Below are 26,748 nucleotides of genomic sequence, written 5' to 3' on the forward strand. Positions count from 1 at the left end.
ACAGGGGGCGACATCACATTTATCGGCATCTGCTCCGTCACCACATAAGCCTCCTCATCAAAACATGTCGACACAGCCGTACCGACACACCGCACACACACAGGGAATGCTCTGACTGAGGACAGGACCCCACAAAGCCCTTTGGGGAGACAGAGAGAGAGTATGCTAGCACACACCAGAGCGCTATATAATGTGGGGATTAACACTATAACTGAGTGAATTTTCCCCAATAGCTGCTTGTATATACAATATTGCGCCTAAATTTAGTGCCCCCCCTCTCTTTTTAACCCTTTGAGCCTGAAAACTACAGGGGAGAGCCTGGGGAGCTGTCTTCCAGCTGCACTGTGAAGAGAAAATGGCGCCAGTGTGCTGAGGGAGATAGCTCCGCCCCTTTTTCGCGGACTTTTCTCCCGCTTTTTTACGGACTCTGGCAGGGGTATTTATCACATATATAGCCTCTGGGGCTATATATTGTGATTATTTTGCCAGCCAAGGTGTTTATATTGCCCTCAGGGCGCCCCCCCCCAGCGCCCTGCACCCATCAGTGACCGGAGTGTGAGGTGTACATGAGGAGCAATGGCGCACAGCTGCAGTGCTGTGCGCTACCTTGGTGAAGACTGAAGTCTTCTGCCGCCGATTTTCCGGACCATCTTCATGCTTCTGGCTCTGTAAGGGGGACGGCGGCGCGGCTCCGGGAACGAACACCAAGGACGGGTCCTGCGGTCGATCCCTCTGGAGCTAATGGTGTCCAGTAGCCTAAGAAGCCCAAGCTAGCTGCAAGCAGGTAGGTTCGCTTCTTCTCCCCTTAGTCCCTCGTTGCAGTGAGCCTGTTGCCAGCAGGTCTCACTGTAAAATAAAAAACCTAAAATATACTTTCTTTCTAGGAGCTCAGGAGAGCCCCTAGTGTGCATCCAGCTCGGCCGGGCACAGAAATCTAACTGAGGTCTGGAGGAGGGGCATAGAGGGAGGAGCCAGTGCACACCAGATAGTACCTAATCTTTCTTTTAGAGTGCCCAGTCTCCTGCGGAGCCCGTCTATTCCCCATGGTCCTTACGGAGTTCCCAGCATCCACTAGGACGTCAGAGAAATAACAATTACAGAGCAACTATAACCGCCATATATGACATTAATATGTGTTCAAAGTTCCTGGTATAACTAGAGTGTTTATATTTAGCTAAAAGTGCCAGTCAGTCTTGTTTTAACCCCATGGTTCTCTTTATAATGAGGAAGACGCTTCTCTCACTGAGCAGACAGAGAATGACTGACAGCTTTTCGAAGTTGCTGTGCAAAAATGAATTCTGAAATGCTAGAACCATGAACAGGAGAAAGGACAATTATATCACAGGTTCATAATTAGGCTTACCATATTAGTGTTCATTCTAGCACCCTGCACCTTTCAAAACACGTGCAGTTCCTCTTTCCTTCCTGTGGTGTTGCTCTCTGTTCTGGTGCTTCTTAGCACAATCTGGTCTGTATTTTAGTGCTGAGATAAAAGCAGAGTGTTCTGAGAAGCACCAGAGCAGAGAGCGACAGCCCAGGCAGGAAAGAGGAACTGCACATGTTTTGAAAGGTGCAGGGTGCTAGAATGAACACTACATACTATCCCGTTTAAACCAGGACACTAATGATTACACAGGTGATGTGGCTGGTTGACTTCAAGCTTGCATTTCACCTTGTTTTAATCAGCCACAGAACCTATGTAATCCATGAGCGTCCCGGTTTAAATGGATTGAATATTAAGCGATATCAGGTCTACAGATCTACGCTAAAAAGGTCTACAGTCAATAGGTAGACCACTAGTGGTAGACATGCATTAGGTAGACTGCAGATCTAATAATACACACCCATGGCAAGCCTATGAATAACAGACATTTTGACTTGCATGAAACCCCATAGGAACACTGCCTAATGGAGCATTAAGGTAATATTTAATCTTTTAACAGAGTGGTGATGAAAAGACGGGGTAATACCAAACAATGCATTTTTCCTTTATATACATGAACATTTGTGGTTAATGGTAAGAAATACCAACCTGCAGGGAGAATGTTATTTATCTACAAATGGTTATTTATTAACATGACTAGTGACTCCTACATGGTTTGTTCGGCCAAAGGGAAATGAAACATTAGCAATAGGTTTCAATAGAATATTGTTCAGAGAGTTAGTAAAAGCAAATGTTAAATCCTTGTTCAGATTAATAAACACTTCTGCACGAGACATCTCACAATACCGGTGTTCACAGACTACGTACTCACACAGAATGAGATTTTGGTGATCTTTCACTAAAATCTCAGATTACCACTAGAAGAGACCAACATTTCATTTCACCCATCTCTCCTTTTGAAAAGAAAATGAGAAACGGAAGTAATGTATAAGAAAGCAGAATGCCAAATACTCATGCCTACATTGTCAGATACAAAACATAAATATGTAAATCAGTGACCTGCTCCACATCCAACTTCATGATGGCTTTTTGTAGGTACCTCACACCTCCGTGGATCAGTTTGGTGCTTCTACTGCTGGTGCCAGAGGAAAAATCATCTTTTTCCACAAGAGCAGTTTTAAGTCCTGTAATTAACAATAGTTTAAGGTCACATGAGACACATAATAATAATAATAATAATAATAAAAAATAAGTAAAAATATATTTCCTTAACTGAGTACACATTTTGGTTTCAAAGAAGAAGAAATTCATCTTTTGAAGCCAAAATCTGCCTTGTGTCACTTCCTTCCAAAACGTTTTCTCCCTTGTGATGGACGTATAGAATTCCATAATCTGCCCGGCAAGCTGGGCAGCAGACGCTCACTTCTTAGCTCTAACTCAGCACACCTACCTGGTCTAGAGCGCTGACATAGGGCACATAGATCAGTACTGAACAGGCAGAGCTCTGCCAAGCTGACATAATAGTTGGGCTGATGACACACTATTTGCTTCGAGCTCTCTCCTGGAGGGAGGGCGATGGGGGAGGACTGAATTTTGGGAGCGTATTTCTACCAGTCGTGGCTAATTGGAACTCAGAAGATTCCATGTTGTGCATGCAGTATAGAGTACTTGGCCAAAATGCAATGAAGTGCATGCACACAATTACAGCTACAGGGACACCAAGAAGAAAAAAAAAAAAGAGTATAGACATAACTGTAGCCCTACCCTGCTTGGACAATTACATCAATGTCAAGCATGGTCAGGAAATATATGCAATATATGCCCATTCCAGCGTTTCTGCCAAGAGTTCACTAACATATAGAATAACCATCTATGTGAACATTATAAATCTTCTTCAGAAGTTTCCCATTGCAACTAAACAGCTTTTTCTTTACATTTCCAATCTGCATATGATAAAAGGAGTTTGAAATCTGATTGGTTGCTATTGGCAACTTCATGTTTTTATCAGTATCAGCACTCATAAATTCTCCTTGTATACCTCTGGTGACAGCGTCCAAGGCACATCCACAACCAGTTGCTCCTCCACCAATGACCAGCACATCAAACTCCTTAGTGTTTTCCAGAGTCAGGAGCTGGGCCTCTCTGGATGGCAGCTCATACTGACTGGCTTGTCTCACTGCCTCTGCCGCTTCCACGTGTGTCAGGTTTCCCTGGAAGAAGAACAAATGCATCATTCCTGGAAAGATAATAATTCCCTCTTAATGAATGCACACAAAATCTCCACTGAAATAGGACATGTGTAGTGTTAGGGGATTCCTTAGTTGGTCATAATGTATAGAATCCAGTAATTAAGAAGTAACATTTTACAATCTTAAAATTTGCTTCCCCCTTCTATATTGTTGTTTTTGTAACTATGCCCAGGGTCGGACTGGCCCACAGGTGTACAGGGGAAACCACCGGTGGGCCCCACTGCCTGAGGGCCCACTCCTTCCTCTAGGGATCAGATTCCAGACTGTGCACTTGTAATATACATTGTAGATATGTTGCATTACACTGCATAAGGCTATTGTGCATTTCAAGCCTCTGTGGAGGCTGGCCACACACCCTTTGTAGACTGGCCACACCCCTAAGTATGGGCCCCTATCTCTGCTTTCCCCCGGGTGGGACCTTCATACCCCAGTCCGACACTGACTATGCCCTATAGAGATATAGACTTTACAACTTATACAGAGTTCCAAAAGACTTTGGTCGCGTTCCTGACCATCCACACAGGAGCTTTAAGTATATAATTAATTTTTAGATTATTATTTAAATATATTCTCAAATTTCTTGAACCACTTTTAAGAGATATTAAGGATTAATTGAAGAGGTAAGTGGATGAAGGTGTTATACAGTATAACAATTGTCTGAAAACATTTTTCAGAAAAAAACTATTTTTTAATGGGTGAAAGTGTTAGGGCCCAGAAGTCATAGTAACGATGTTATTTTTATGTAGGTAGTCTATTTATTGCTATATTTTGTGGATAAAAGCGCTATGTATGATTATTAAATTATAATAATTTATCTTTAACTGTAACTATCTCAGTTTCTTCGAAATGTAACATAACACCTTCATCCACTTGCCGTTTCAATGATTAACTTTAGTTTGTCCAGTGTGCTGCTTGCCCTGGCATCATATATATTAAGGTCTATTCATGAAGCAGTGAAGAGTGGAGAAGTGACCCAGTGGAGAAGTTGCAGCTGATTGGTTGCCATGGGCAACTTCTCCACTGGCTCACTTCTCCACACTTTTCACTGCTTCATGAAGAGACCCCATAGCATTCCCAGAGCCAGATTAAGGGGGAAGCTCCGGGGGCAAGTACCCCGGGCCCCCTGTCAGAAAAGGGCCCCCTGCCGGCGATCGGATCTCTAATCCGATCTGATCCGCGGCACTGCAATGCGCTGCAGAGCTTGCAGAGTGTGAGTGACGGCTCAGCCTCCCAATAGGAGGAAGTCAATCTGCAGCCTGCGGCTCAGTGACTGGCTGAGCACGCAGGCTGGAAGGAGGAACTTTCCCGGGCAGTGTGTTGTGCTTGCGGCGTGCAGACTGCAGAGATGGAGAGGAACATACAAGCTCTCGCTCTCCTGTCCTGTTTGTACGTCAGGACATATTGATTTTTTTTTCCAAGAAACGTATTAAATTTGAAGATAGGCTGCGAGGTGTGTGTGTGTGTGTGTGTGTGTGTGTGTGTGTGTGTGTGTGTGTGTGTGTGTGTGTGTGTGTGTGTGTGTGTGTGTGTGTGTGTGTATGTATGTATGTGTATATATATATATATATATATGTAAGTATGGGATCGGGACAGGATCCGGCAGTTAAAATACCGGCGCCGGAATCCCGAACTAATGTTTGCCGGGCCACCGTAGAAGTAAGCCGTGAGGGGGTGTTAGGTTTAGGCTGCGGAAAGGGGGGTTATGTTTAGGCTGAAGAGGTGGGGGGGGGTTAGCTTTAGTGTGTGCGCGTATATATATGTATATATCATATGAAATAGACAATTTATTTATCCAAACTTCCCGATACTCCCCTAGTTCAAATGATACAGTTGTGTCATATATATATATATATATAGATATATATATAGATATATATATAGATATATTTATTTTCTTTTTTTGCATTATAATTTTAAATATAGACCTTAGGGCCCCCTGTCTTAAGTACTCCGGGCCCCCGATGCCTTAATCCAGCTCTGAGCATTCCTGCTAGGCTGCTTTAGCAGGGCACCGCACCCAGCCTGATTTTAACATGCAAATAGCACCCTGAACTTATGAATGCACCCCACTGATCTGAATTCACCCCCGTGACAACCTGCTCTGGATGCCATGTCACGCCCCCTCCCCACGAGACCACACCACTTTCCTCGGTCATCAGAGCCCTGCCCTAAAAACAAAAAATCCTACAATAAACACTAATACCTGTTTATTGCCACCTACAAGTTGCCTATGTTAAGCTGCAATAAGGTGTAACTGCAATCTCCCCTTCCTCAGAGACCCAGGCTATATGGCCACTGCTCCAATTACAGCCCCATATGTAACATCAAAGCGATTGCAGCCTGTGACTGGTCCAACCATGGCCATTTTAAGGTTAAAAACAATATTTGTTTTCCATTTCTGTACTACAGAATGCAAAATAAACGTCTTTAATTTACTTTATTTTTCCAGCAGAAGGTAATAGAACAGTTAAGGAAATCTGCAAACACATAATCTAAAGAAATATGATTTTGCAGAAGAGAGAGTCTTACATATAAGCCTAGGACTATTTGCTGAGAAAGAGAGTTCAGGGTTAAACTCTATGATCAACATATGCTCATATTGGATCTATTTTAGCTGTGGTTTCCTGTACAGCGCAGTGACACTGACTCTCTCCGTCCTGACACCTGACCCTGAGGCATGTGCATAGACTCAGATGACCTTTTGTCACCAGAGACTAGTATCCCCCTATACAACCTCTCTTTGAGTCTGAACTGACCCCTAACTGTCCCTTCCATACAAGTCACCGGGAAGCGGGAGAGGGAATAAAACCAGAAAGATGTAGAAATGCTGAAGGACTGTCAAAAAAAAAAAGAGGCAAAAGGTATTAGACAACTCAAGAGGTAGATAGGAACCCAATCATTGGTGGAGAGAAAGTCATCAGGAAAAATGGCAGATATCCTCGGAGCAGAGCTGGGGGCACAATGCTCTATGGTATTTATTGTTATGGGTTTTGCCACAGTGAAGATTGTAACCAATCTCTGGATTTCTGTATTATAAAACACATTCTACATTTACAATACTGACAGCTCTGCTAGAGAAAGTTACTGCACTGTTATAAATAATGGCCCAATAGGAAACAATTATATTAGTAAAGAGAAATGACACATTTCATCTACACTACAATAATATGAGGGACTGCTTTTAAGACACATGCGGCACAAATGATGTACACATCCAGGGATGTTTCTAGCCAATTTGGCTCCCAGTGCAAGATTTAAAAATGAGCCCCATCCCCCCCACTGACATCAAAAAAAAAATGCACCCCCCCCTCCCTTCCCCCTCATATTGATACAAAAAGAAAAAGAAGGCCCGCACGCTCCCGGCAAGGGGGCATGACCTCAATAAAATGGGTGTGGTCTTCTTAAAGTTGGCGTGGCCTCATCTGAAAAGACTACCTTAAACCCCAGTTTTTGACCTTGCACCAACAGATCACGGCGACCACAGGAAAAAAAGAAAAAAAATTATATTATGCCATACACCGCAATGCCCTTGATACATTAAATCCCCATTTTAGGCATTATGGCAGGCAAGTGTCCCCATTTTACACATTACAGCAGGCAAGTGTCCCCATTTTACACATTACGGCAGGCAAGAGTCCCCATTTTACACATTACGGCAGGCAAGAGTCCCCATTTTACACAATACGGCAGGCAAGAGTCCCCATTTTACACAATACGGCAGGCAAGTATCCCCATTTTGCACATTAGGCAGGCAAGTGTCCCCATCTTACACATTACGGCAGGTGGTAGAGGAGGAGGGGGGTGGGGGAGAGAGAGAGAGAAAAACTTATGTTTGAAGAGGTTCTTCCCACTCTTTAGCCCGCCTCTCCCTCGTCGCGCTGACCCTTCCTGTAGCTTGGCTCCCCTTCCTCCCTCTTCCCGAGTACCCAGCTCGGGGGGCGGAGTTTCATGGAATGATGCGATTGCGTCGTGACGTCATGACGCAACCGCGTCATTCCGCGAAACTCCGCACCCCGAGCTGGGTATGCGGGAAGAGGGAGGAGGGGGAAGCAAAGAGCAGAAGTGCCGCGGCGGTTGCACGGCCCGCCCGCCGCAAGAAACAGCACTGTACACATCATGGGATCAATTTACTAAAACTTCTAAAAAGAAGAAGGAAACAAATCGGTTTCTAGCTGTCATGTATCTAGTACATAGGTTCTCAAACTCAGGGGGTCATCCAGATCTAATCGATGGGCAGCGATTTTTGCAGTCCTGCGATCAGATGTTCGCCGCCTACAGGGGGGAGTCTTTTTTCACTGTGCAGTCTTTGCGCAGCCCAGGACTTACTCTTCTAGTGCGATGAGAGCAGGCTGTTCGGGACCAGAGCTGACGTCAGACACCCTCCCTGAAAATGCTTGAGTCCGCCTGCATTTTTCCGGACACTCCCTGAAAATGGTCAGTTGCCACCCACAAATGGGCCTCTTCCTGTCAATCTCCTTGCGAACGCCCGTACGAATAGATCCTTCGCACCATCCTGTCGATGCCCGTTGCAGCCATGCGATGTGCCGGCGCAGTGCGGTGCATACGCATACGCAGTTCGGATCTGATCGCCCGCTGTGTGAAAACGCACAGCAGCGATCAGATCTAAATTACCCCCTCAGTCCCCAGGACTTAAAACAGCACACGTTTTCCAGATCTTCCTGCAAAATCACAAGGGAAATTCTTAGTTCCACCTGTGGATCTTTTAAAACGTGTCAGTGAGTAATGAGTACACCAGGACACCTGCTAGGTGACCCCGGGAAAACGTGGACAGTTTGGGGTCTAGAGAACAATGGGGCAGATGTATTAACCTGGAGAAGGCATAAGGAAGTGATAAACCAGTGATAAGTGCAAGGTGATAAAAATGCCAACCAATCCGCTCCAATATGTAAATTAACAGTTAGGAGCTGATTGGCTGGTGCGTTTATCAGATTGCATTTAGCACTGGTTTATCACTTCCTTATGCCTTCTCCAGGTTAATACATCTGCCCCAGAGTTTGAGAACCTCTGATCTTGTACAGTCTAGAAATTGATAGACAAATCTGATTGGGTGCTATGAGCAACGGGTGTGATTAAGATGATGTACAGCAACTAGACAGACACAAGGTCGACCCAACAACTCGACACAAGTTTTTTCTGATGTTGGGTGCCATTAGTTATGTTTCATCATATGGGACCACAATTAGTTTAAACTTATACCCTTGCAGGCTCGCAACACTAGCCAGGCTTTGATTACTATTCCCAATCGTAGTGCAAGTGGATGGTAAATCAAGCATAAGTTTAAAAATTTGTGGGGGGAAAACTCAAAACCATGTGTCAGACAAGTGTGTCAACCACCGTCATGTCGACCTTTTGACCCTGCCAACCTTAAGCACTGTCTACCTTTTACCTGTCAACCTTTTGTAGACTTTTTGACCATGCCGACCAAATGCATGTCGACCTTTTGACTGTCTATCTAGATATGGTCTATCTATACATTGCAACTCATGGGCAACATCTCCACTTTTCCTCAGGTAAAATGTATTAAACGTTCTAAAAAGTGTAGAAATGTTTAAGTAGAGAAATTGCCCATAGTAACCAATGGGCTTCTAGATAGCATTTCTCAACTACAATCTATAAATTGATAGGCACAAGCTGACTGGCTGCTATGGACAATTTCTCCGCTCTTACGCATACCCTCCAACGTTTTACACATAAAAATCGGTACAAATTAGGAAAGGCGGCATGGCCTTTTCCTACACTTTCAATGTAAGTTTGGAGAGCCAAAAATCGGTACAGACCTTAAAAAAAAAAAAAAAAAAAGTTACTGTACCTGCTAAAAAGGTACAATTGGAGGGTATGCTTACGTACCTAATATCCCGAGAGAATAAACCAGCTTCCCAGACACCAGCTACTACCCAGTGAAGTAGGCGATAAGGGAGCTTGAGGGTCATAGCAAATCACAGAAAAGTGTTTGTTGCAATGTCACAAAATCACCTAATTATACAGCGGTGTCCTGGTCACGATGACACGTTTTCAGGCACCACACTTCCTTGCGCCTCCCACCAAGACTTCTCCCTCCTGGATCTCCCAGGGAACACCATTAAAAAAGTAAGCAAGCATTATCTACCCCTCCCCCCCATCATAATCTATCCCTCATAAAGGGGATTTTTTTTTTCCTTTATCAAAAACATACAAGGAAAACAAACATTTTACAGTGTCAATGGAATTACTGTAACAGAGTGAAAAATATTTAACAAATGTAAACAACATGTGTTTTATTCATGGGACAATTATGATTAATGAATTCGCAATTTAGTAGTCTAAAGACTAAATCTACAAAAGTGAACTTATGAAAGCAAATGTTTGATAAACCTACATTAAAGATTTCCTAATCTCAGGGAAACATTTCATTCATTTTGCATGCAACCCTCATTTTAAATGATTAGATCAATTTTCCCTGTGCTCATGCCCCATTAGAATTGCAAATTTCAGAGCCTTCCTAGACATTTGCAACTTATGGTGTAACAGCAAACAAGGTCTAATAATTAGTGTCTATTTCTGAAAGAAGTGCATATTTAAAGACTACAGGCAATTAACAACCAGGTTGTCCTGTAATCACGTACAGTATTACTTAGACTAGAGTGTAGTGCTGAATTTCATGCAAATGATTCTCTTAAACACCGACTGCTTTCATTCTTCCAGACACAGCAAGATCTCGCTAATGGAAGAGTTAATATATGTAGCTATTTTATTTAAATTTATTAGTACTGAGGCCATACCTACTTTATTCAAGAACACTTTTTATTCATTGCATTTTAATGTGGGTATTATTTTCATGTCAGAAAATTAGCTCAGTCTAAACACCAAGATAAAGGAGTGTGATGTAAATCAGGCATACTATAATATTACACCAATTAACTTTGCTAATAGCGTACTGTATGCATAACACAATGCTAAAGCTACCGTAGGCTGGAAAGAGGAGGTAGGCAAGCTGATGAGAAACTACACATGCCAGCATGCCCTGTTAGCAAAGGCTGGGAAAGCATGCTGAGACTTGTAGTATTGCAAACGCCGGAGAGTTACAAGTTAACCTAGTTCTGCTGTAAAAAGATGCACACCTTGCACTTCACCACCTATGGTGTAAATAATAGTGATAGAGGGGAGTATGTGTGAAGTGATTAAAGGATACTATTTTTACAAATATAACGCACAGTGTAATATGCCAGCGCTATACAAATAAATGTTAATTAAAGGATATTTTTGCATATGAATTGTCTACTTTGTGTTTGATCAGTAGAGGGTTTTGGAACATGGAGAAGAGACTGAAGTAATATTGTGAAAGTGGGCATGCCCACTCCAATTAATAATAAAATTATAATTTAGGGTTTGTTTATCGCACCTATCCTATTCCAAAACGGCGATAACGGGAATCACGCGATAATTCTAGCCGCCAAAAGCGGAGGTAAGTATAGGAGAAAGTGGAGAAAATCTGCCTGTTATACTGTATGCATTTTTTTTATGTGGAAAGATTATAGAAAGCTACGATAAGTATATATTTGGGTCATTTTAGAGGACTTTAAAAAAAAAGTGGAAACAGACCGATTACTCCCACTTGCAAGTCTAAAAACACTTGTCCCACTCATAAAGCACCCCAACATACCTGTCCCATACCTTGTACCCCAATTAAAAATAATAACTTCTAAGCGCCTAAGTAGTCATTATGGGGGTGTCCCAGGGGTTCTGAACCAAATCAGGATATTTTTATCTTAAAATAGGGATTTTGTACTACTTATCACCAGCTCAGAACTGGTGAAGAGAAATCCGTAATAAACCTAAAATAACTTAGCATACTGAATTATCGCATTTGCGATAATTTATCGCAAAACCGCGATAGCGTGGTTGATTGGTTACCCCCCAATAAAATCAAACATCATAGCGGCAATCAGAGTGGAATAATACACATTCAATAACACAAACAGTAACTAATACTGCATTAGAACAAAAATCACCATGTACATGTCACATAATTAAAAATTAAATAAAACACTATAATAGTGGAGGGAAAGAGGGGTTAGGAAATGGAAAGAGAGCTACATTTTTATAGTATAATATTAAAACCTATCATTTAATGTAAGTTTTATCTTAATTAAATACAGAAACATAGAATTTGATGGCAGATAATAAAATAATAGATAAGCTAAATGGTTCTTAACAGTTTCTTATGTAGCGCAGCAAATTCCGTTGCGCTTTACAATTGGAAATAACAATGATATAACAAAACTGGGTAATACAAATAGTCATAGAGGTAGGAAGGCCCTGCTCGCAAGCTTACAATCTATAGGGAAAATAAGAATTTACTTACCGATAATTCTATTTCTCGGAGTCCGTAGTGGATGCTGGGGTTCCTGAAAGGACCATGGGGAATAGCGGCTCCGCAGGAGACAGGGCACAAAAGTAAAGCTTTCCGATCAGGTGGTGTGCACTGGCTCCTCCCCCTATGACCCTCCTCCAAGCCAGTTAGGTACTGTGCCCGGACGAGCGTACACAATAAGGGAGGAATTTTGAATCCCGGGTAAGACTCATACCAGCCACACCAATCACACCGTACAACTTGTGATCTAAACCCAGTTAACAGTATGATAACAGCGGAGCCTCTGAAAAGATGGCTCACAACAATAATAACCCGATTTTTGTAACTATGTACAAGTATTGCAGATAATCCGCACTTGGGATGGGCGCCCAGCATCCACTACGGACTCCGAGAAATAGAATTATCGGTAAGTAAATTCTTATTTTCTCTATCGTCCTAGTGGATGCTGGGGTTCCTGAAAGGACCATGGGGATTATACCAAAGCTCCCAAACGGGCGGGAGAGTGCGGATGACTCTGCAGCACCGAATGAGAGAACTCCAGGTCCTCCTTAGCCAGGGTATCAAATTTGTAGAATTTAGCAAACGTGTTTGCCCCTGACCAAGTAGCTGCTCGGCAAAGTTGTAAAGCCGAGACCCCTCGGGCAGCCGCCCAAGATGAGCCCACCTTCCTTGTGGAATGGGCAATTACATATTTTGGCTGTGGCAGGCCTGCCACAGAATGTGCAAGCTGAATTGTATTACACATCCAACTAGCAATAGTCTGCTTAGAAGCAAGAGCACCCAGTTTGTTGGGTGCATACAGGATAACAGCAAGTCAGTTTTCCTGACTCCAGCCGTCCTGGAACATATTTTCAGGGCCCTGACAACATCTAGCAACTTGGAGTCCTCCAAGTCCCTAGTAGGTGCAAGGCACCACAATAAGCTGGTTCAGGTGAAACACTGACACCACCTTTAGGGAGAGAACTGGGGACGAGTCCGCAGCTCTGCCCTGTCCGAATGGACAAACAGATATGGGCTTTTTTGAGAAAAAACCACCAATTTGACACTCGCCTGGTCCAGGCCAGGGCCAAGAGCATGGTCACTTTTCATGTGAGATGCTTCAAATCCACAGATTTGACTGGTTTTAAACCAATGTGATTTGAGGAATCCCAGAACTACGTTGAGATCCCACAGTGCCACTGGAGGCACAAAAGGGGGTTGTATATGCAATACTCCCTTGACAAACTTCTGGACTTCAGGAACTGAAGCCAATTCTTTCTGGAAGAAAATCGACAGGGCCGAAATTTGAACCTTAATGGACCCCAATTTGAGGCCCATAGACACTCCTGTTTGCAGGAAATGCAGGAAACGACCGAGTTGAAATTTCTTTGTGGGGCCTTCCTGGCCTCACACCACGCAACATATTTTCGCCACATGTGGTGATAATGTTGTGCGGTCACCTCCTTTCTGGCTTTGACCAGGGTAGGAATGACCTCTTCCGGAATGCCTTTTTCCCTTAGGATCCGGCTTTCCACCGCCATGCCGACAAACGCAGCTGCGGTAAGTCTTGGAACAGACATGGTACTTGCTGAAGCAAGTCCCTTCTTAGCGGCAGAGGCCATAAGACCTCTGTAAGCATCTCTTGAAGTTCCGGGTACCAAGTCCTTCTTGGCCAATCCGGAGCCATGAGTATAGTTCTTACTCCTCTACGTCTTATAATTCTCAGCACCTTAGGTATGAGAAGCAGAGGAGGGAACACATACACCGACTGGTACACCCACGGTGTTACCAGAACGTCCACAGCTATTGCCTGAGGGTCTCTTGACCTGGCGCAATACCTGTCCCGTTTTTTGTTCAGACGGGACGCCATCATGTCCACCTTTGGTATTTCCCAACGGTTTACAATCATGTGGAAAAAACTTCCCGATGAAGTTTCCACTCTCCCGGGTGGAGGTCGTGCCTGCTGAGGAAGTCTGCTTCCCAGTTTCCATTCCCGGGATGAAACACTGCTGACAGTGCTATCACATGATTTTCCGCCCAGCGAAAAGTCCTTGCAGTTTTTGCCATTGCCCTCCTGCTTCTTGTGTCGCCCTGTCTGTTTACGTGGGCGACTGCCGTGATGTTTTTCCCACTGGATCAATACCGGCTGACCTTGAAGCAGAGGTCTTGCTAAGCTTAGAGCATTATAAATTTACCCTTAGCTCCAGTATATTTATGTGGAGAAAAGTCTCCAGACTTGATCACACTCCCTGGAAATTTTTTCCTTGTGTGACTGCTCCCCAGCCTCTCGGGCTGGGCTCCGTGGTCACCAGCATCCAATCCTGAATGCCGAATCTGCGGCCCTCTAGAAGATGAGCACTCTATAACCACCACAGGAGAGACACCCTTGTCCTTGGATATAGGGTTATCCGCTGATGCATCTGAAGATGCGATCCGGACCATTTGTCCAGCAGATCCCACTGAAAAGTTCTTGCGTGAAATCTGCCGAATGGAATTGCTTCGTAGGAAGCCACCATTTTTACCAGGACCCTTGTGCAATGATGCACTGTTTTTAGGAGGTTCCTGACTAGCTCGGATAACTCCCTGGCTTTCTCTTCCGGGAGAAACACCTTTTTCTGGACTGTGTCCAGAATCATCCCTAGGCACAGCAGACGTGTCGTCGGGATCAGCTGCGATTTTGGAATATTTAGAATCCACCCGTGCTGTTGTAGCAGTATCCGAGATAGTGCTACTCCGACCTCCAACTGTTCCCTGGACTATGCCCTTATCAGGAGATCGTCCAAGTAAGGGATAATTAAGACGCCTTTTCTTCGAAGAAGAATCATCATTTCGGCCATTACCTTGGTAAAGACCCGGGGTGCCCAATCCAAACGGCAGCGTCTGAAACTGATAGTGACAGTTCTGCACCACGAACCTGAGGTACCCTTAGTGAGAAGGGCAAATTTGGGACATAGAGGTAAGCATCCCTGATGTCCCGGGACACTATATAGTCCCCTTCTTCCTGGTTCGTTATCACTGCTCTGAGTGACTCCATCTTGATTTGAACCTTTGTAAGTGTTCAAAAAATTTTTTAGAATAAGTCTCACCTAGCCTTCTGGCTTCAGTACCACAATATAGTGTGGAATAATACCCCTTTTCTTGTAGTAGGAGGGGTAATTTAATTATCACCTGCTGGGAATACAGCTTATGAATTTTTTCCCATACTGCCTCCTTGTCGGAGGGAGACCTTGGTAAAACAGACTTCAGGAGCCTGCGAAGGGGAAACGTCTCGACATTCCAATCTGTACCCCTGGGATACTACTTGTAGGATCCAGGGGTCCTGTACGGTCTCAGCGCCATGCTGAGAACTTGTCAGAAACGGTGGAACGCTTCTGTTCCTGGGAATGGGCTGCCTGCTGCAGTCTTCTTCCCTTTCCTCTATCCCTGGGCAGATATGATCTTATAGGGACGAAAGGACTGAGGCTGAAAAGACGGTGTCTTTTTCTGCAGAGATGTGACTTAGGGTAAAAACGGCGGATTTTCCAGCAGTTGCCGTGGCCACCAGGTCCGATGGACCGACCCCAAATAACTCCTCTTCCTTTATACGGCAATACACCTTTGTGCCGTTTGGAATCTGCATCACCTGACCACTGTCGTGTCCATAACATCTTCTGGCAGATATGGACATCGCATTTACTCTTGATGCCAGAGTGCAAATATCCCTCTGTGCATCTCGCATATATAGAAATGCATCCTTTAAATGCTCTATAGTCAATAAAATACTGTCCCTGTCAAGGGTATCAATATTTTTAGTCAGGGAATCCGACCAAGCCACCCCAGCTCTGCACATCCAGGCTGAGGCGATCGCTGGTCGCAGTATAACACCAGTATGTGTGTATATACTTTTTATGATATTTTCCAGCCTCCTGTCAGCTGGCTCCTTGAGGACGGCCCTATCTATAGACGGTACCGCCACTTGTTTTGATAAGCGTGTGAGCGCCTTATCCACCCTAAGGGGTGTTTCCCAACGCGCCCTAACTTCTGGCGGGAAAGGGTATACCGCCCATAATTTTCTATCGGGGGGAACCCACGCATCATCACACACTTTATTTAATTTATCTGATTCAGGAAAAACTACGGTAGTTTTTTCACATCCCACATAATACCCTCTTTTGTGGTACTTGTAGTATCAGAAATATGTAACACCTCCTTCATTGCCTTTAACGTGTGGCCCTAATAAGGAATACGTTTGTTTATTCACCGTCGACACTGGATTCAGTGTCCCTGTCTGTGTCTGTGTCGACCGACTAAAGTAAACGGGCGTTTTAAAACCCCTGACGGTGTTTTTGAGACGTCTGGACCGGTACTAATTGTTTGTCGGCCGTCTCATGTCGTCAACCGACCTTGCAGCGTGTTGACATTATCACGTAATTCCCTAAATAAGCCATCCATTCCGGTGTCGACTCCCTAGAGAGTGACATCACCATTACAGGCAATTGCTCCGCCTCCTCACCAACATCGTCCTCATACATGTCGACACACACGTACCGACACACAGCACACACACAGGGAATGCTCTGATAGAGGACAGGACCCACTAGCCCTTTGGAGAGACAGAGGGAGAGTTTACCAGCACACACCAAAAACGCTATAATTATATAGGGACAACCTTATATAAGTGTTTTCCCTTATAGCATCTTTTTTATATATTTCTAGCGCCAAATTAGTGCCCCCCCTCTCTGTTTTAACCCTGTTTCTGTAGTGCAGTGCAGGGGAGAGCCTGGGAGCCTTCCCTCCAGCCTTTCTGTGAGGGAAAATGGCGCTGTGTGCTGAGGAGATAGGCCCCGCCCCTTTTTCGGCGGCCTCGTCTCCCGCTCTTAACGGATTCTGGCAGGGGTTAAATATCTCCATATAGCCTCCGGAGGCTATATGTGAGGTATTTTTAGCCAAAATAGGTATTCATTTGCCTCCCAGGGCGCCCCCCTCCCAGCGCCCTGCACCCTCAGTGACTGCCGTGTGAAGTGTGCTGAGAGGAAAATGGCGCACAGCTGCAGTGCTGTGTGCTACCTTTAGAAGACTGAGGAGTCTTCTGCCGCCGATTCTGGACCTCTTCTTACTTCAGCATCTGCAAGGGGGCCGGCGGCAAGGCTCCGGTGACCATCCAGGCTGTACCTGTGATCGTCCCTCTGGAGCTGATGTCCAGTAGCCAAGAAGCCAATCCATCCTGCACGCAGGTGAGTTCACTTCTTCTCCCCTAAGTCCCTCGTTGCAGTGATCCTGTTGCCAGCAGGACTCACTGTAAAATAAAAAACCTAAGCTAAACTTTTCTAAGCAGCTCTTTAGGAGAGCCACCTAGATTGCACCCTTCTCGGCCGGGCACAAAAATCTAACTGGCTTGGAGGAGGGTCATAGGGGGAGGAGCCAGTGCACACCACCTGATCGGAAAGCTTTACTTTTGTGCCCTGTCTCCTGCGGAGCCGCTATTCCCCATGGTCCTTTCAGGAACCCCAGCATCCACTAGGACGATAGAGAAATAGGCATGGATACACAAGGATAGGTGCTATCTATTGCATGGTTGTCCACCAGATTGCAAAGGTTCTTGGTGGGCTGTATGATATGGTTATACAGCAATGATGAACCGGGGTCGAGAGGAAGGATGAGAAGACATGTGGGAATATGTGAGGATATGTGTGGACTGTGCAGAGTGGATGCAATTTGATAGGAAGGTTTATGAAAGTTATGTGGGCGTTTCTGGAATTTGATACTCTTGCCTGAAGAGGTGAGTTTTCAGGGAACGCTTGAAGGTTTGGTGACTAGAGGAGAGTCTTATTGTACGTGGTAGGGCATTCCACAGAGTGGGTGCAGCCCGATGAAAGTCCTGCAATCGTGAGTGGGAGCAAGTAATGAGTGTGGATGAGAGACGCAGATCTTGTGAAGAGCGAAGAGGTCGGGTTGGGAGATATTTTGAGATAAGCGAAGTGATGTACGTTGGTGTAGTTCGGTTAATGGCCTTGTGTGTGAGTAAAAGTATTTTATATTGAATACGGTAGAATACAGGTAACCAAAGGAGGGACTGACAGAGTGGATCTGTAGACGATGAATGTCTAGCCTCGCAGTTGCATTCAGAATGGATTGTAGTGGCGAGAGTTTTGTTTTTGTCTTGTGTAAGGTATGGTAGTATTTTGGATATGTTTTTTAGATGCATGTAACATGATTTTGAGACAGATTGGGGGAGATTCAAATGTTTTAAAAGTCATTCGGGAGTCTGTTTTTATCTATCTAATAGACAGGAAAAAATAGACACCCAACCGACTTTTCAAACATTTGGATCTCCCCCATTGAATGTGGGGAACAAACGACAGATCAGAGTCAAGGATGACACCTAGGCAGCGAGCTTGTGGGGTAGGGTAGATTGTCGAGTTTTCAACAGTGATAGAGATATCAGATTGGTACCTACTATTGGCCGGTGGAAATATAATTAACTCTGTCTTTGAAATATTAAGTTTGAGGTGGCGAGAGGTCATCCAAGATGAAATGGCAGATAGGCATTCAGTGACACAGCCCAGTACAGATAGGGACAAATCAGGGGAGGATAGGTAGATTTGAGTATCATCTGCGTACAAATGATACTGAAATCCAAAAGAGCTGATTAGTTTCCCAAGAGATGAGGTATAGACAGAGAGAAGCAGAGGACCCAAGACTGAGCTCTGCGGAACTCCAACTGAAAGAGGTAGCGAAGAGGAGGTAGATTCAGAGAAACAAACACTGAAGAAGCGATTAGATAAGTAGGATCTAGTCTGCCCTTTTAAACTGTGGTTATTAAGGTTAGGGGTTAGAGTTGAATTAGGGCTTTGGTTAGGGTATTCGGGTCAGGGTCCGGATTAAGGTTAAGGGTTAGGGTGTTAGTGTTAGGATAGCAAAATTAATTGACAGGGTTATGGTATTATGGTTTAAAATTAAGAGTGATGTTTGGGTTTTTAGTGTTAGAGTATTAGGGGGCTATCCAATTACCCGTGGCACATTACAGCAGGTAATGATATCGCCCGGGGGTATCCTATTAACCACGATAAGGGTATGTAGTAACAATCCCGGTGGTCAGGATCCTGGTGGTCAGCATACCGACGCCGGGATCACGGCCGCCAGAATACCAATAGGATGCCGAGGGCTATTCTCACTTCGTTGCGCTTGCCCCCCTGCCGGCATTCTGTCAGCGGGAATCCCGGCGTCGGCATATGACCGCTGGTATCCCAAAGCAAACCCCCGATAAGCCGGCACGATCTGCAGTTCATCAGGGTTTTTGTTACTACACTGGGTGCTGGCTCCTGACAGGTCCCGGAGCATCGCTGGCCTCCGCCTCCCCGGTCACATGGCCACTCCCCCATCATGTGACCATCACTGGGGGCAGGGAAAGAGGGAGAGATGCGGCACTGCTCCTGCTTCCCTGCCAGGGGTCTCGGCGCTGAGTGCCGGGTCCCGGACCACAGTGCCCTCACAGCACTCCCAGCCTGTTGCTGCTGTGGTGGGCATGGGACACTTACGGGTCACCGCAGCTTAACGGGGATTTTGTCTCAACTGCCTCAGGCAGGCGAAACCCAATATCCAGAAAAAGCCCAGTTTTTCCCTGTTTCTCATGAAAACACATAGGTTTCACTGAACCTGTGTGTTTTCTGGAGGAAAGCTGTTTTTTTGTTTTTTTTTACGGGCGATCCTAATTGGATAGCCTGTAAAAAAAACATTGGTGAAACAATTGAAAAAAAGTGTGAAAAAATGATGTTTTATCTCCTGTAATAGGATACCACCCTTAGTGTTTGGGGTTAGGAATAATAATAGGATTTTAATACTGTCGAAGTCAGAAAATATTACAAAACACACATTACATACAAACACCACATAGGTGGCCTCCGTGTGCGTGCTCGGCTGTGCATGCACATATTCGCAAATTGTGTATGGTCGCTCCCGCGGTCCTGCGCGGTTTGAGCGTGGTATGAGTAATTACAGTGGAGTTTGTACTCTCATGGAAAAGCCACAAAGACATATCATAAATCTAATATATATATATATTGTATAAATCCCACTGTCTGCTTTTTCTTCTAAATAGCATGAAGATCAGTCACACATAAATTAAAACTCCCAGAGACTAAAATACAATGGCCTTATTTACACTAAGCTTTGAAATTCTATGAAGAAGGCAAACACCTTTGTTTACTAGGATAGCAGAGTTTCTATTTTAAACAATGAGTACTGGATTGTCATTGTCTCACCTGAAGACAAAAACAAACGAAGAGACAATACCCAGGAACCAACGCTGTTAGAAAATCAATTAACAATAGCTAACCAAAACACAAAACCAGACAGTTAGAAATCCAAGATATTAACATTCATAGTCAAAACTCATGGAGATGTATGTGTTTGTGTATGTATATATATATATATATATATATATATATATATAATTCCTAACAAATTGTAATAGCAGGAGTATGTGTGTATGTCTATATATATATATGGATATATGTGGATATATGTGGATATATGTATATCTTGAGGATTGAAATAGATAATCATATCATGTGTGGGATCATATTGTTCAGAGTCACGTAAACATTAATATGGTGGGAATAAGAACATTATTATATATTACCTCATTAAGTTATTAATAATACCAGATTTATGTATGATTAATGTGATGGGTTTAACTGGTCATGGGGCGGGAACTCAGATGCAAACAACAGAAACCACATCTCAAGTCCTAGCCATCGCCCACTTCTTGAGCTGACCAATGGTCCCCGATGCACAGGATATGTCCCACCCCCGAACCAATGGAAGAAGAGCACACAGTGTCTATTGTATTATGTTTTGATCTACTGTATAAAAAGCCTGCTGCAGCCTGGCCTGACAAGAAGACTCTTAACGCTATCTACCTGATGAGCGGAGGACTGGACCAGGTTGCGCAAGCGAATATTGTCACGTATGTACATTGACTGTAGCCATTTTACTCTGTTGTATTTTGTAGTGTATAAATTGTATTGTTATCCCCTTCCAGAAATATACGCTGAGGTTTTCGGAGCCCAGTGTTTAACTACAAATCGGTGTTGTGTCCTCTTTTCCCTACTAGGGTTTAAAGCGTATTACATTACCTAGCTGTATAAAGGTTTTAAAGTGTATTAATAAGGTGTGTATGCGCTGCGGGTAATTTGTACCGTCAGCGCTGCATAAGGTTTAAGGTGTAATATCATTGTAGTGCTTTGCTGCATAAGGTTTAAGGTGTAATATCATTGCATTGCATTACTACTAAGGTTTTAAGTATATCTCTGGGTGTGTGCGCGCTGTGTGTACTTTGTACCCCCAGCGCAGCGTTTGTACGCTAAGTCCGTACAAGGTACGGGACTCTGTACGCAAATAGCGTACAAATTACGTAGCGTGTGTATTAAGTCTAGCGGCCGCAGCGTCTCCATGGTAAAAGTGTGTTTAAAGGTATAGCTTTATGGTTTAAGATAATATCGACATTATCAATACCTACCGGTAAATCCTTTTCTCTTAGTCCATAGAGGATGCTGGGGATGCTTCAAGAACCATGGTGTATAGACGGGATCCGCAGGAAACATGGGCACTTTAAGACTTTAAAAGGGGTGTGAACTGGCTCCTCCCTCTATGCCCCTCCTCCAGACTCCAGTTATAGGAATTGTGCCCAGGGAGACGGACATTTCGAGGAAAAAGGATTTATTTTTATTGATTTTGATTTAAACTAAGGTGAGATACATACCAGCTCACACCTCAAGCATGCCGTACAACATGGCATTTAAGCCAACGCATGCAACGGCATGAATAACGACAGCAACAGGCTGACTATAAACAGAACACAACACGTGTGTAACCATTACCAATCACTGCAGATACAGTACGCACTGAGACGGGCGCCCAGCATCATCTACGGACTAAGAGAAAAGGATTTACCGGTAGGTATTAAAATCCTATTTTCTCCTACGTCCTAGAGGATGCTGGGGACACTTTAAGAACCATCGGTTTTATACCAAAGCCCAAGAACGGGCGGGAGAGTGCGGATGACTCTGCAGCACTGATTGACCAATATCTCGGAAGTTTCTTGTTGAGGCGAGACGCCATCATGTCTATTTGAGGAATTCTCCAACGACTTGTCACTTCTGCAAACACCTCTTGATAAAGACCCCACTCTCCTGGATGGAGATCGTGTCTGCTGAGGAAGTCTGCTTCCCAGTTGTTCACACCTGGAATGAAGACTGCTGACAGAGCGCTTACATGACTTTCCACCCAGCAGAAAACTTTTGTGGCCTCTGCCATTGCCGCTCTGCTCTTCGTTCCGCCCTGGCGGTTTATGTATGCTACTGCTGTTATGTTGTCCGACTGAATCAGGACGGGCAGATCACGAAGAAGATGTTCCGCTTGTAGAAGGCCGTTGTAAATGGCCCTTAATTCCAGAATGTTTATGTGTAGACAAGTTTCCTGGCTTGACCATATTCCCTGGAAATTTTCACCCTGTGTTACTGCACCCCAGCCTCGGAGACTTGCATCCGTGGTCACCAGGATCCAATCCTGGATCCCGAACCTGCTTCCCTCTAGGAGGTGAGAGCTGTGCAGCCACCACAGGAGTGAGATTCTGGTCTTAGAAGACAGGATTATCTGTCGGTGCATGTGCAGATGGGACCCGGAACACTTGTCCAACAGTTCCCACTGAAACACTCTGGCATGGAATCTGCCAAACTGAATGGCCTCGTAGGCCGCCACCATCTTCCCCAGCAACCGAGTGCATTGATGAATCGACACTCTTGCTGTTTTCAGAATCTGTTTGACCAGGTTCTGAATTTATAGAGCCTTTTCCACTGGAAGAAAATTCTCTGTAATTCCATGTCCAGAATCATACCCAAGAACGACAGACGTGTCGTCGGAAACCAACTGCGATTTTGGCAAGTTTAGGAGCCAACCATGTTGTTGCAGAATTGTCAGGGAGAGCGTAATAGTCTGCAGTAATTGTTCCTTGGACCTCGCTTTTATCAGGAGATCGGCCAAGTACGGGATAATTGTGACTCCTTGCTTGCGCAGGAGAATCATCATTTCCGCCATTACTTTGGTGAAAATTCTCGGAGCCGTGGACAGACCAAACGGCAACGTCTGAAACTGATAATGGCAATCCTGCACTGCAAACCTCAGGTAAGCCTGATGTGGAGGAAAAATGGGAACATGCAAGTAGGCATCCTTTATGTCTCCCGACACCATAAAATCCCCATCCTCCAGACTGGATATCACTGCCCGGAGAGATTCCATCTTGAATTTGAATTTCCGTAGATAGAAATTGAGGGATTTGAGGTTCAGGATCGGTCTGACTGAGCCGTCTGGCTTCGGGACCACGAACAGGCTCGAATAGAAGCCTTCTCCCTGTTGCGACAAAGGAACCCTGACAATGACTTGATTTTGACATAATTTCCGTATTGGTTCGCATACCACCTCCCTGTCCGGAGGAGAAGCTGGTAAGGCCGATTTGAAAAATCGGTGAGGGGGAACGTCTTGAAACTCCAGTTTGTACCCCTGGGACACTATTTCCAAAACCCATGGGTCTAGGGCCGAACGAGCCCAGAACTGACTGAAGAGTTTGAGACGTGCCCCCACCGGTGCGGACTCCCGCAGAGGAGCCCCAGCATCATGCGGTGGATTTGGCAGAAGCCAGAGAGGACTTCTGCTCTTGGGAACCTGCCACACCCGGTGACCTCCTTCCCTTTCCTCTTCCTCTAGAAGCAAGGAAGGAAGACCCTCGTCCTTTTTTGTTTTTATTGGGCCGAAAGGACTGCATCTGATAGTGGTGCGTTTTCTTTTGTTGTGCAGGAACATAAGGTAAAAAGGATGACTTACCCGCGGTAGCCGTATATACCAGGTCAGCGAGGCCGTCACCAAACAAGACACCACCTTTATACGGCAGAGACTCCATCGCCTTTTTAGAGTCAGCATCAGCATTCCATTGATGAATCCACAATGCTCTCCTAGCTGAGACTGCCATGGCAATGGCCCTTGATCCCAAAAGGCCAATATCCCTCGCAGCTTCCTTTAGGTAGGCTGCAGCGTCCCGGATATAACCCAGCGTCAAAAGAATGCTATCCCTATCCAGGGTATCTATCTCAGATGACAAGTTATCTGCCCATTTTTCAATAGCGCTACTCACCCACGCCGATGCAACGGCAGGTCTGAGCAGCGTACCCGTAGTGACATAAATGGATTTCAATGTATTTTCCTGCTTACGATCCGCAGGTTCCTTTAGGGCTGCCGTGTCAGGGGACAGAAGCGCTACCTTTTTGGACAGCAGTGATAGGGCTTTGTCCACAGTGGGGGGTGACTCCCACTTTTCCCTATCCCCAGAGGGGAACGGATATGCCACCGGAATTCTCTTGGGAATCTGAAACTTCTTGTCAGGATTTTCCCAAACCTTTTCAAAAAGCATTCAGTTCATGAGAGGGAGGAAACATTACCTCAGGTTTCTCTCCTTTAAACATACAGACCCTTGTATCAGGAACAGCAGGGTCCTCCGTGATATGTAATACGTCTTTTATCGCCACAATCGTGTACTGAATGCTTTTAGCCAGTTTTGGATTTAATCTGGCATCACTATAGTCGACACTGGAGTCAGAGTCCGTGTTGGTATCTGTATCTGCTAACTGGGTAAATGAACGCTTTTGTGACCCCGAGGGGGTCTGAACTTGTGACAGCACATTCTCCACGGATTTTTTCCATGCCTGGCTCTGAGACTCAGATTTATCTAATCTATTATTTAACAAAGCCACATTCGCATTCAAAGCACTCAAAACATTTACCCACTCAGGAGTCGGCGGTGCCGACAGGGTCACTCCCACAGCAGTTTCTTTCCCTAATCCAGTCTCCTCCTGGGAAGAGCACTCAGCCTCAGACATGCCGACACTCGTGTACCGACACCCACAAACACACTGGGCATATAGGGGACAGACCCACAGTAAAGCCTGTCAGAGAAACACAGAGGGAGTTTGCCAGCTCACAACCCAGCGCTTATCCCGGTTCTGAAATCCCTTATATAAAGCCTCAGACCCGTTAGCGCTTTTATAATTCCATATACAGCACCAAAATAACTGTGCCCCCCCCGTTTTGCACCCTGTTACTTGTACAGCAGTGTAGAGGAAGGACCAGCGTCTCTGCAGCTCTGTGAAGAGAAAATGGCGCTGATGTGAGCTGTGAGGGCTAAGCACCGCCCCCTTAATGGCGCGCTTCAGCCCCGCTATTTTTAAAAATATTTATACTGACGGGGGTTCGGTTTTAGTGCCTAGGCACTTAAAATCCACATTGCCAGTCCATATTGTGGATTTTTATGCTGCCCTGGGCGCCCCCCGCACCCTGTAGTGTCGTCTGTGTGTGGGAGCATGGCGCGCAGCGCGCGGTACCTCAAAGCCGTCACTGAAGTCTTCTGACTTCTGGCTCTGTAAGGGGGGTGACGGCGGCCTCTGGGAACGAGCATCTAGGCGTACCTAGCGTTCAGACCCTCAGGAGCTAATGATGTCCTGTAGCCAAAGAAGCAGAGCCTTGAAACTCACAGAAGTAGGTCTGTTTCTCTCCCCTAAGTCCCACAAAGCAGGGAGACTGTTGCCAGCAGTTCTCCCTGAAAATAATAAACCTAACAAAAGTCTTTTTCAGAGAAACTCAGGAGAGCTCCTCAGAGTGCATCCAGTCTCACTGGGCGCAGAATCTACCTGAAGTCTGGAGGAGGGGCATAGAGGGAGGAGCCAGTTCACACCCCTTTTAAAGTCTTAAAGTGCCCATGTCTTCTGCGGATCCCATCTATAGCCCATGGTTCTTGAAGTGTCCCCAGCATCCTCTAGGACGTCGGAGAAAATAAGGGTGTAAGGTATTAGTGTTAGGGTATTATGATTAAGGGTGAGGGTTAGAATATGTACTGTAGATTTACTTAGTTTAGCCCCTGTTGTGAAACTGCAGGGGGGGTGGCTGGTACGGAGCTTGGAGGTAAGAGGACATCGATGTCAAGTTGCCTCAACCCACAATTCCAGAAAGAGTGATCAGAGCTAGTGCATGGACTGGACTGCACTGCACATTATCAGAAGAGACATCCCCTCTGGTCTTTTGAGAGCTCAGATGAGGACCGGGTAAAATAAGAGCAGCATTGCCAGCTCCTACCCAGGCCTGACAATGGTTGTTCTCTCTGTCACAACACTCAGACATGTGACACTGGGACAAATTACCGTATATACTCGAGTATAAGCCGACTTTTTCAGCACTTTTTTTTGTGCTGAAAAAGCCACCTCGGCTTATACTCGAATCAGCTTTAGTGCCAGATATGCCCCACAGTGTCAGGTATGCCAGATATGCCCCACAGTGCCAGATACTTACCCTCCGTCGCTCCCGCGCTGTCTTCTGAAGGAGGGACACGGAGAGCGCAGCGCGCGGCTCTCCTGTGTCCCTCCTGCATCTCCAGCGGCAGCGGCGTCTGAGTGGTAAAGGAAGTGCACGAACCGGCACTTCCTTTAACACACGCCGCTGCCGCCGGAGATGCAGGAGGGACACAGGAGAGCCGCGCGGGTAGAGCTGCATTTCCCACACTAGGCTTATACTCGAGTCAATAAGTTTTCCCAGGTTTTTGTGGTAAAATTAGGTGCCTCGGCTTATATTCGGGTCGACTTATACTCGAGTATATACGGTAAGTCTTCTGCAAACTGCAAAATGCTGTCCACTTTTGTTGAAATATCACCCTTTTGTGGCCTGCAAACTGAGGCATGTGAGAGGTA

General features: G+C 45.2%; 1 protein-coding gene across 1 annotated transcript in view; it reads right to left on the reverse strand.

The window, feature by feature from the left end:
* GPD2 (glycerol-3-phosphate dehydrogenase 2) overlaps positions 1-26,748 on the reverse strand; it is a 368,081-nt gene that overhangs the window by 250,818 nt on the left and 90,515 nt on the right. The window contains exons 3-4 of the mRNA XM_063933701.1: positions 3,423-3,594; positions 2,444-2,568 (exon numbers count right to left, since the gene is read on the reverse strand). Of these exons, the coding sequence (XP_063789771.1) occupies positions 2,444-2,568; positions 3,423-3,594 (297 nt within the window). The remainder of the gene's footprint in view (positions 1-2,443; positions 2,569-3,422; positions 3,595-26,748) is intronic.

Source organism: Pseudophryne corroboree, chromosome 7 (assembly GCF_028390025.1).
Source record: "Pseudophryne corroboree isolate aPseCor3 chromosome 7, aPseCor3.hap2, whole genome shotgun sequence".
Lineage (NCBI taxonomy): Eukaryota > Metazoa > Chordata > Amphibia > Anura > Myobatrachidae > Pseudophryne > Pseudophryne corroboree.